Genomic DNA, 12728 nt, shown 5'->3' on the forward strand with positions numbered 1-12728 from the left:
GATAACTATCATCGCAGATGAGAATAAAGGAAAGTAACTCCTTATTTATTCCTTTCTCTGTATGAGGTACTCAGTAACTTTCCATCTGAAATCATAAAACACACACAATTTAAGCTACTTGCTCAGCCTACAATATGAGACTTGATAGAAAGCTGGTTTTTCCCTTTAGGTTTTGCCTCTTATGCCTATAAAATGTTAATGTGATTGTGAGAGTGCTTCCAAAATAGATTACCAAAAAATTACATTACTTGTTTTATATCTGGACAGAATCTCCTAGGAAGGTATTATTAAGTCTAAGCGGAACTTATGGCACTCTACCATTCCATTTAAAAAGCTTAAGGAAAGCCAAGATCCTGTCTTTTTCCTGGATAAAATGATGAGAAGAAGGTAAAAATATTGAAGTGAGGCATGTTTGCTCACTGGAATATTTGGTACAACATGTACATAGTTTACTTTAAAATAAATCACCAAAATTGAAAAATCCTGCTTTAAAAATTTTAGTATAATTCCTAAGAGTTAATATTTGAATAGAAGAAGAGGCTCTAAGAATAATTTAATCCAAACCTTGTATTTTAATAGATATTGGCATTTGAAGCCCTGAAACTTTTTTTAATCATTGCTTTTCCTTCTCAAATGAAAAATATTAAAAATATAAAATAAACTTCTTTTTTATACAATAATTAAAATATGAGCATTCCAATAGAAAAACTAAGGACTGGATATTCAATTTACAGAACTATAAATAGCCAACAAGTGTAATAAAATGTTCAATCTCATTAGCAGAGAAATGCAAATTAAAACAAAATTGAGTTAGCATTTTCCTTTGATTAAAGTAATAAAGATAAAAATGAATGACGATACACTGTTTTGGAAAGTGTACAAAAGAAACATGAACTCTCATATACTACTTGTGGGACAGAAAGCTTCTAGAATCTTTCTGGAAAGCAATGTGGAGATTTCTGTTATATACAGATGTATGTGTGTGTATGTGTGTGTATTCATAAATGTATGAGTCAAGTTTCCAACTTCTAGGAGTTTGTTCCAATTCGGCAGACATATTTTTTTGCAAAGTTTTGAACTAAAAACATGTTCATTGCACCGTTACTTTAATAGCAAATAACAAGAAAAAAAATGACCCTAAGTATCTAACTGTAGGCAGTTAACTAGAAAATTCAGACACAATCATATCAAGGAATACTGTATATCTATTGAGAATACTGTAACGTAAACATGTTAAATTACATGTTAAATATTTAAAGCATGTTAAGTGAATAACTCAGTTTTAAATCAGTATTAAGCATGAGTCCATATTTATAAACCAAAAAATCTGTAAGAAAATATTTAGAATAATATGTTCTAAATATCAAAATATTAATAGTGATTATTGCTTACTTTTGTAACAATAAAATATGCATTTAACTGCATATGTACAGTGAAAAACAAATAAAATGTTAAGACTCTGATGTTTTTGATTTTTTTGACTTTTGATTACCAAAATTGAAGATTTCCTACCACTGACTTTAACTGTATGCCCATTGAACAACTAAGAAGGGACTGGTCAAGAAAATAAATGAAGAATGACCTTACTGATATGAATTGTTTAGTATTTATGGGTTTTTTGCCAAATGGAATTTAACACATTCAGCTTAATATAATCAAGCCAAAATTTTGACGCTCTAAATATACAAATTTTAGGATTTACTTTCGACGAAAAGCAAAATTGTTTAAAAAGATAACTATATAGAGCAGCAAGTTTTAGCCTTTTTACTATCAAAGATGCTATATTAGTCCTAGGGGGGTTGTAACAAATTACCACAAATGTGGTGGCTTAAAAGAACAGATTTTTTTTTTCAGTTCAGGAGAAACCAGAAATCTGAAATTAAGGTGTCTGCAGGATTGGTTTCTTCTGGAGACTCTGAGAGAAAATGTCCTCTGTTTGTCTTCTAACCTCTGATGGTTGCTGGCAGTCCTTGACATTCCTTAGCTTATAGATGCATCTCTCAGATCTCTGCCTCCATCTCTGCATCACTTCCTCTGTGTGTCTCTACGTCTCTCTTCTTATAAAGACACCATTCGTTGGATATAGACTGTAGTAATCCAGGATGATTCCATCGCAAGGTCCTAAAGTAATTATATCTGTTAAGACCATATTTCCAGGAAAGGCTATATTTGGATGTTCCAAGTATACTGTATTCTACTCACTAGACACCTTTCATTACTTTTCCTCTCAAGGACAATCATTTTGAATTATACCCTCTAATGAAACTTTAGTTATCCAAAAATAAACAATTCAGCCCTATATCTTTATTCCTCTAAGATATATGCGGCAATTAACCCTTCTAATCAGCATAGGATAACCCATCTTCACTCTGGTTTAATATCATTCCAGTCAAAAGCAAAGAAATAGGATGAATTAATTAGCTTGTTATTGAAATGATGCACAAATGCCCCTTCCCATCTTTATAGATTTGTAGGAATCTGGACTCCAAACTTGAAACCTTTATTCAGAATGTTCCTTCTTCATTTCAATTGTTATAAAATGAATTTGAGAGTGCAAACATAATCTGAGCAGTTATACTTGTAACTGTACTTGATATGTATTGCAAAAAAGTCACACAGCCTCATTTTTAATTTGAAATAGAGAATTACAAAAACCCAGAGGATAGCCTCATACTCTTAAAACATTAAAAACAAGCTTTGCAAAGCCTCTGCCTTCCTCTCCCCAGTTCTGTGTCCTGGCTTTAGTAATGCACGTTGCATTCCTAGATGTAGTGGGAATGTCTTTCAGGCTACAAAGCATTGAGGAATCAGGAAGTACCACACACTGGTTGATTGGCTGTGGTTTTGACTTGTCCCCAGGATATATTTAGTAACTTACCCACTTTGTAGTAAGCGGAAGTAATTGATTTTCTATATGAATCTTCAGCACTTTAAAATGTACAGGATTTGCCCCCATGTTTTCAATACCTGTAAAGTACATGGATATGTTGATTTGGCTGTTAGAAAATTGAAAATGCCAGAATGCTTCCTTTGGATGGTATAAATATTCAGATGTAGAGACTCAAATATTGTTTTTTACAGTCTTCTATTTGTTAGGCAGTTGTTTTTTGTTGTGTGTGTTTTTTTTACTAGGATAATGAGACATCTGCATTAACAAAGTAATTCAGAGTTATAACAAGGAGTTTAAATCACTGCTATCAATTTTATTGTGGGAACCCAAGTCAACTAAATTTTAAAGTGCTGTTTTTAATTTTTGAGTGCTCTTCAGAGAAGGTTGTTTGGAACTGAATTTAAGAGTTTTCTCATGCTTCACGACCAATATAAAAATAAATATAGTGGTAAACATGCATTGGTGTTTTATGGACTGAAAAATTGAAATAATGGCACAGCAATTTTATAACAAGGTTAACATTAGGGGAATAAAGGGAAGTTATATTGTTTGAATAATACATCATCTGTTGACCATAAGTTTTAAGAAACTAGAAAAGAACTGAAGAATTACAGAGTTTGAAGGCACTTATTACTGGGGATAGAAACAGGCAGAAGACAATCTGCTTTTAACAATAGAATTTTTTTACAGCTAAGAAAAGTATTGCTACCTATACCTTACTTCTTTTAGAATAAAGTTGTACTTAGAAGCAGCTAGGCACACACACATGCGCGCGCACACACACACACACACACACGCACATTGAGATTGAACTATACGCCCCTGACAAACAGAACAGGAAACACACAATTCATCACATCCAAAGCCCTTTTTTTTTATAGAAGAGGTAACTGAAGTCAGAAGAATGACATTTCTAGGATGTACCATTAGTTAATGGTATAGATTCCAACTAGATCACAGACGTTCTGATTCCTAGTTATGTGCTCCTTGTACTATACAGTGTTGTCATCTTTAGCTCACTTTATTGTGAGTGACTCTGGCCGTTGTGTCAATCTGTAAAAAAGCATTGATATAAACAATTTTAACATTTATAACAATAATAACAGCAATAGCAACTTTGACAACAGCTCTATGCTGGAAACAGTACGGAGGTTCCTCAAAAAGTTAAAAATAGAACTGCCAATGAACCACCAATCCCACTTCTGGGTACATATCCAAAAGAATTGAAATCAGGATCTCAAAGAGATAGCTGCATTCCCACATTCATTGCAACGTTGTTCGCAAGAGCCAAGGTAGAGAAACAACCCAAATTTCCATCGACAGACGAATGGATGAAGAAACTGTGGTATATACATACAATGGAATATTATTCAGCTTTAAAATAGAAAACAAAACCTTGCCATTTGCTGCAACATGGGTGGACTGGGAGATATTATGCTAAGTGAAATGTCAGTCCCAGAAGGGCAGATACATGATTCCGCATATATGAGGTATCTAAAATAGTCAAACTTTTGGAAACCGAGAATAGAATGGTGGTTGCCAGGGGAGAGGGAGAGGGGGAAATGGGCAGTTGTTCAACGGGTATAAAATGACAGTTATACAAGACGAATAAGTTCTAGAGATCTGCTGTACAACAAGTACCTATAATTAACAGTACTGTATCGTGCACCTAAAAACCTGTTTAGAAGTCATCTCATGCCAAGAATTCTTAACATTAAAAAAAAATAATAAAAGCAAGAGGACAAAAGAGTCTTTTGAAGGTGATAGATAGGTTTATTACCTTGATTGTGGTGATGGTATCATAATGTATACATATGTCCAAACTCATTAAAATATATACATTAAAAATGCAATTTGGGGCATATTAAGTATACCTTGATATAGCTGAAAAAATATCCATGATAAGAAAATAGAACTGTATCTATTTTAAAATTTAATCTTTATAATAATTTTTTATTCATATACACATTTTATTGTTGAGAAATCTTAGGCAAAGAAAGAGGGCTAGTAAGTTTTTCAAGGTCATGCAGCTAATAAGTGGTGCAGCAAAAACTTAAGTCTAATTCTGCCTGAATTGAAAACCTATACTCTTAACTCTTAAACTATAGGTAATATGATGTTGACCATAAGCAATGACTATGTGGTTGTGTGAGTATGTAAAGGGATAGTGAAATAATGCAGGGATGGAAAGAGATATCTATTGAATAGTAAAAATTGAGGATTAACTTTGTAACTAGAGGAACTGAGTAACTTTAGAAGAGATTAAGTCAAAACTTTCCTACCAATTTATTTTTGAAATACTGTTTAATATTTCCAGTAGCCCAACTCAGGAAACACATCTCAGATAACAGCTTTGAGAAATACATACACAAAACAGCTTTTGATTACATGCTGGTTTCCTTCTATCCCATCTCCAATGAATGAATGAATGAATGAATGCATGCATCCATCCATCCATCCATCAATGGAATGTTTCAAGTGAGAAAATAATCTGCAAATGTTAGTTATCTTTATGTCTATTAAATGCCTAATTTAATAAATTATTTTTGAAAGCAGTTTGTCATTTGATTCTCAAAAGAATACTCTAAGGTAGAAATGCAGGTATTATTACCTAATAACTGTATATGAGAAACTGAGATTAAAAGAGCTCTCAGAACATCTAAAACTTGTCTGGCCAACTACCCCTCACAGCAAAAAAGCAGGAACATTTGAAAGCTAGAATTCAGGGTAATGTACTGACTGACTCTGAAAAGCCAAAATTTCTGGTTTTGCTTATCACTGCATCCTCCACTTATCTAGACTAGAAGAGGGTCACAGGTTTAATTCTGTTGCTAAAAGTCTGGTACAGAAAGCACTGAATTTAGAATCAGAAGGCTTGGGTAAAGATATCTTGAAAGTGGAATTTAATTTTTTTTTAATCCCACTGTGTAAAATTCAGATTTATCTGTAGGTAATACTATAGTAAAGCAGATTCAATGCAATCTAAAGAAGAACTTTTATTAACAAGCAAAACTGTTGGAGTGGATTCCATCCCTTGGTGAATTTCTTATTCCAAAAGTATCCCTGCTTTATTTACAGGACCACTTAGTTGGATGTACAGTGTTAGATGGGCCGTTTGACTAGACATTATGATCTCTTTTAATATTGGGATGTTATAAAATCTTTAAATATTTTCTTATACTTAATCTAGAATTTCTGGGTGTTATTAGTGAGATTCCACAGCAACACTCTAGAATAAATTCCAAAAGTTTTAAAATTTAAGCTAAAATATAATATTTCAGAAGTTAACAGGATTTTCAGGTTGACCTAGGTACTACTCTATATAGAGTATTAAAGCTTCACTACTGATATCATAGAGAGAAAGATATGAAAAGCTACGCTACTGTATATGGTTAGAAGGGATATTCTGATAAGTAGCTTGGGGGGGGTGCCAGGTGAGACCTCATAGGGGAAGCACGTAGTGGTTGGTCTTTTAACTGCCTTCTAATTGTTACTTCGAGTTATTATTCAAGATATTAGTAGGCTTTTGTTTTACTCAAAACTGAATTAATGATACTGACAGAGCCTAAACTCAACATATGTAAATTGAAATTTGGCAAAATTATAAGAAGAAATTTGCATATCTACTTTATAGTGAGATATTTTAATTAACTTATGTTAAAAATTGATAGATTCTGCATGAGAAACACCACTCGATTTAAAGTCAAATGAATGGAACAGACTATACGGCATTCAGAAAGATTTCTGTTTATAGTCCAAATATTGCATGTAAGAGAATGGTATGTCAGTCAAGGTTTGACCAGAGAAACAGAATCAGTGGAGATATATACTAAGAGATTTATTGCAAGCAGTTGACTTAATTGACTATGATGGCTGGCTGGGCAATTCCGAAATCCACAGGGCAGGCCATCAGGAAAGATAGCTGCAGGTGAAATTTCTTCTTCAGGGAAGCCTCAGTCTGCACTTCAGTCCCTTCACCTGACTGAATGCGGCCCACCCAGATTATCTAGGATAATATCCCTTATGTAAAAGCAACTGAATATGGACTTTAGTCGTATCTACAAAATACCTTCCCAGCAACACTGAGTGTTTGATTGAATAACTGGGGACTTTACCTTAGCTAAGTTGACACATAAAACTGACCATCACACAAAGTATTTCAAATCAGTCACTGGAGGTGGTACTGAATAATTGTCCATCCATTTCAAAGAAAAATGAAGTTAAATTTCCCCTTACTGTAAAAGAGTATATTCTTGATGGACTTAAACTATTTGAGGTGAGACCACTATGAAAGTCATGAGCTGTAATGATTGCAATAATTCGGTAAACATTTCTTCCTAGAGTTCTCTCCCTGTGAGATTTTGGTTTTTGGTTTTCTTTAAAGATTTAATTTTATTTATTTTTGGCTGTGTTGGGTCTTCATTGCTGCACGCGGGCTTTCTCTAGCTGTGGTGAGCGGGGGCTGCTCTTTGTTGCATTGTGCAGGCTTCTTCTTGACGTGGCTTCTCTTGTTGCAGAGCATGGGCTCTAGGCAGACAGGCTTCAGTAGTTGTGGCACATGGGCCCAGTAGTTGTCTCTCACGGGCTGTAGAGCGCAGGCTCAGTAGTTGTGGCGCACAGGCTTAGCTGCTCCGTGGCATGTGGGATCTTCCCGGACCAGGGCTCAAACCTGTGTCTGCTGTATTGGCAGGCGGATTCTTAACCACTGCGCCACCAGGGAAGTCCCTCCCTGTGAGTTTTTAATTTCCCGGAAGAGCCTCTGTAATCCCTCTGCCTCAGGAATCAACAACAGCACCTATGAAGGGTGAAAAATGTTAACAAGTATCAGATCAATGCCATGTTAACTAAGGGACGAGTCAAAGTGAGCACAAGCCTACTTAAGGCACCACAAAGCGTTTATGTTCAAAAGCATCCGTTCACCACCTTGCTGATGGTGTTGGATATTGTATTGTAGTCTAATATTTCCTTTGTGCTAAGACTTGCTTTAGTGGATCTTTCAACAGTTGTTTTGTGTTTGCGCCTTCCCTGTGTCAGGCACTGTAGTGGCTCTATGGATATACAATTAAAACACTGATGATAACAAGACAACAGCACCAAAACTATTCTCAGTCCATGCCTTCCAGTCTATTTTAGAAAATTAGAAGCCTCTTAAGAGGACAGCATTTTGTGTGGGTGAGTTTATCAAACTGTCTTCTCTAACAGTACTAGTGTTTCGCCAAAAGCCTACTTTCGGTTTTAAGGTACATCGGATTCCCTGGCAAAATAACCACTCATCTCACACAAATAAACAGCTTCCATCAATCTTTAATAGAAGGTGATTTAATTTAATTTCAATATACAATCATTAGAAGGGATTATATCAATTTCAATCTACAATTATTGGAAGGAAAGGAATAAGAATATTAACAAAGTATATAATAGAGCATACCTCACCGAATTGGGCCGACACCTACTTCCAGATCCAAGCAGCAGCAGCTGGGAAGTCCTGAGTAACAGCAATCTGGATCCCCAATGGGGGAAGGGTCCCAGGCAGTGCGGCCACCCCATGGGTGAGACTTCAAGTTGCAGTTCTGGGGATCCCACTTATAATCCCAGGCCACAAACTCATATCATCAGTTTGCATGCAGAAATGCAGGTCTGGATTCACTTTAACAGTGCTGTTGTTTTCACCATGGGGGCGGCGGTCACAGGATTTTTCAGACCCCGGGGGACAGGCCAGGTCCCCAGGGCTCAAGAAATTCCAAGACCCATTCCCTCTCTTATCGTAAATGCCATTTGATTTGCTAGCAGCAATTGTTAGGTAAGTAGGCAGGCGCGCAGTCCAGGTAGGGTCACAGGTTAGTCAGAGGCCAACTTCTGTCTCTGAAGCCTGAACAAGACGATTTTACTAGCTTCCCCAACAACTGGTTATTGAAGACAACTGCCCTTCGACATTAACAAGTCCATTCTAACCATCATGTAAAACACCATCTCCTATTAATAGTAAGTTAGAATTCTTCTCAGTACCAAGATTTACTCATCTTCCTATGCAAAAATATACAAGTACATAACTTTGTACTTGATAGAAGCATCATTTCTCTAATAGCTTTATTTATGACTTTTCCTTGGCTCCAAATGTTCATGGCATTTCAAATTAATGGAAAAAACAGAGAGGTGTTATTTTTTATCAGTGTTGTTCAACTCATTGAGGCTTAAGAACTTGTCAGTTTAAACTGAGTCCTCAATGTCTCAAAAAAATCATATGGTCTTTTGACAAGCATCATGTGTTTTACAATAATTTTTCATGTTAATGAGCAACATTGAGATTCAGTTAAAAGGAAAAGTGTTTACATTAAAAATTTACACGTATCACACTCATGATACACAGGGCCTCTCTTGTCTACCTATACTCTCTGTGTACTGGAAAATCAGCTCTAAGGTCATCACTGTGTCCTATAATGTATGTCCAAATTATCATAGAGTTAGACTTTCTTCATGTTCTAGTATGGAAGCTAATGCAAAACGAACTATGTCTTGTGATGTTTTTGAGAGACAAAGGCCTAGTTTTTCTGCTGAAGTACAGTGGCTTTGGAGTTTTCTTTCTTGGCCCAAAGGGAACATAATCACTGACCTTGAATGAATGATGGAGCATAAATTTTTAGACGGACTCTTCTTGATTTATAGGCAGGCCTCTTCTGAACTGTGAGGAAAAATGATCCTTGCTATTTTTGATTATTTCTTCATCGTTCATATTTTGTATTCTGCCTCTGCCCTGAGGCTATTTTCAGGGTTATGTTTTTGTAAACTGGAAAAATAAATGAAGATATATGAAAAATAATTTGATTTCTTGCTGTAATCTTCCAACCCTTTTGGCTAAAATAATAATTACCACAACAATCACAAACAATGTAAAGCATGTCTACTATTGTTAAAATTTTGCTAAAACGTGTAAAACCCACCAGAAATACTTGTTTTCAGTAAGTTTTTTCTTCTGGGGAAAATTCTTTCACAGGACTGGAGAAAGGAAGTCAGTACAGTTTTCAAGTGTCAGCCATGACAGTCAATGGCACTGGACCACCTTCCAACTGGTACACAGCAGAGACTCCAGAGAATGATCTCGATGGTAAGACCTTTCCCCAATCACTGTCACTCTGATTTCTGTCTTCTTCGTTACTTCAGCTTCAAAGGATACCTTAAAAAAATTGATAAACTTCAACATTGGGGATATTTATTCTTCTTAAATTTTTAGATGCAAAACAAAAACAAAACAAAGCGAAAATGCTGAATGAATACAGAGTCTTCAGCAATGCCATGTAAATATAAATCAATAATAGTCTTCATAACAAATTACTTTTTTTTCAAAATAATTTGAAATGATCTTTTTACTATTTATTTTACTTTGAATAATTGACCTTAACCATTTTCTTCACAGGAATGGCTGCAATTTCTGATAATAATCATAAAACATAATTACTTTATATAGCTTCTCTGGCTCTTTTATGGTACTTCTGCAAAACAGCAAATATGTATTTTTGACATGCTTATGATATGGTCATTAATATTTGACACTTATTTTTTTGTATAAAGGACAATCTGCCTTATTTGCTTAATTGATAGTTGTCTGAAATACTTGTGGATGAGATATTGAGATTCATATAAAAGTCACATGTCACTACATTAAATATAACAACATCTTCAAAATGATCAGTTGAGAAATACTTCTTGAAATAAAAAGCATCATGACTAAATACAAAAATACAATTCAAGAGAAAGGGTTAATGGAAGCAACAAAAAAAGTGAATAATAAAAATAAACAGAAATATAAATAATATAAATAACAAAGCAAAAATATACTCTAGAGAATTAGAGTTACAAATGAGCAAAGGAGAAATTAATAAAAATGAAAGATACTTGAAAAGACGTAAGTTATGATCAGTAAACTTAAAGCTAGGTGATTCAAACTGGGGCAAAGAAAACAGTAGCTACAAGAATAAACACATGTGTATTGAAAATGTGGTGACTCAAGATGGCCGCCTATATAACCGGCAATGGAATTCACTTCTTCTTCACTAATAGACCTGAAAATATTCAAGTTACTGGAAGGTGAAAATGCTGTATCTCTTTCTTTTCCTCTCCTTTTTCTCTCTCCCTCTCTTCTCTCCATCACCATTCCTCAAATCCGTCCTCCCTTTCTCTTCCTTAAACTCCTTCTTTTAATTTTCTTCCTTTTTGATCTTTCCCTTCTTCCCTTTCTAAAGAACCCACTGCCATACATGATTTTCATATAGTCACAGATTTGGGTTTACAACATGATTATGGTGGCAGTGAAACAATCAACATACACTATTTCCATAGTAATGATAATCACTGCCATGTGATAGCACATTAATTCAAAGAAAAGTTATAGAAAATTTGCTAAACATCAGGCATTGTGCCTAGCTCTGAGGATATAATAATAAATAAGAAAGACATGATTCTTTTTCCTTGTGGAGCTTAGAAAGACAAACATTCTAAGTGAAGTCATAGGAAATTACCATTGTTATAATACAAACCTGGTTGAATATTGGTCATATCCTATTGTTCAACATAGGATGGATGGCTAAATAGAAAGATAGGAAGATAGATAGATAGGCAAAGAGACAGACGTAGAGAAGATTTACATCTGAATGAAACCTGAAGGATGAACAAGAATTAGCTATGCAAAAACATATATTAGAAATTGAGGAGGAGAAGTAGAGGGTAAGGTAAATGCATGTTTGAAGTCAAGATAGGTCATGGTGCTGCTAGGGACCCAAAATAAAGACCATCAAGGCTGAAACACAGAGATGGCATGCAGTTACTTTTGCAAGACAGGCATGTTCTAAATCTGGCATGACCAAATTAAGGATTTTGAACTTTGTCCTAAGAATCTCATTAAAGCCATAACCCGCTTTATCCTAAGCAAGTCATGAAATAATTTTTTAAAATACTGACAATTATGTTTGCATTTTGAAGAGACTAGTCTGGCTAAAGCACAAAAAATGTTTTAGAAGTAGACAGACATGGGCCAACTCAGTTAGGACAACCCTAAAGTAAACCCTAAAATAAAGTAACTTGGGGCTTAGAAAATGTTATTTAACTTGTCTTAGATAAGGTAAATCGAGAAGTGGAGCTACACAAATTCACACTTTGCAAAACATACACCCTTCATTAATAGGTTAGGGAACTTGAATTCATGTAATCATTTATTCAACATGTAATTTTTCTTGAAAAATTTTATATACCAGGCATTATTTTAGGTACTAGGGGCAAAGCAATAAACAAAGTCCCTACTCTCAAAGAGTATAAATTTTATTGAGGTAGAGATAGATAGTGATAAATTATCAGAAGAAAATAAAGTGTGGTAGAAGGAATAACAAATGATTCGGGAGTACTCTTTTATATAGGGGATTGAGAAGATTTCTCATATTAGGAAAATATAGCACAGACTTTGAGAAAGTGAGGGAGACAGCCATGCAAATAGGTCAAACAAGAGCCCTTGGTTCAGAAGGAATAGCAAGAAGAGACCATCCAGAATTTGAAGCCCAGTTGGTGGTTGAAGTATGACAAGGAGGCCAGGATAGCTGGGCCTAAAGTCATGAGGACATGATCTGTCTTATTTAAACAATAAAAGGACGGTTAGGATATGCTGTAGGAATACTTCATTTTTCTATTTTACTTGAGAAATAACTTTTAAAGTTTATATACTTGTGTTTTATACTCTCATCTATACATGTGGGGTATATATTGTTATCCTTACTTTTAAAGAACAGTAACTTAAGCTAAGAAAATTAAACCAACTTGATTCAGTCACTCTGCTGGTAACTGTGGAGCTGACACT

The 12728-nt window shown here is 34.9% G+C and overlaps 1 protein-coding gene across 1 annotated transcript in view; it reads left to right on the forward strand.

The window, feature by feature from the left end:
• The window catches only part of DCC (DCC netrin 1 receptor), a 776413-nt gene that overhangs the window by 546811 nt on the left and 216874 nt on the right, over nt 1–12728 (forward strand). The window contains 1 exon segment of the mRNA XM_073789896.1: nt 9882–9992. Coding sequence (XP_073645997.1) covers nt 9882–9992 — 111 coding nt within the window.

Source organism: Tursiops truncatus, chromosome 13, assembly GCF_011762595.2.
Source record: "Tursiops truncatus isolate mTurTru1 chromosome 13, mTurTru1.mat.Y, whole genome shotgun sequence".
Taxonomy (NCBI): domain Eukaryota; kingdom Metazoa; phylum Chordata; class Mammalia; order Artiodactyla; family Delphinidae; genus Tursiops; species Tursiops truncatus.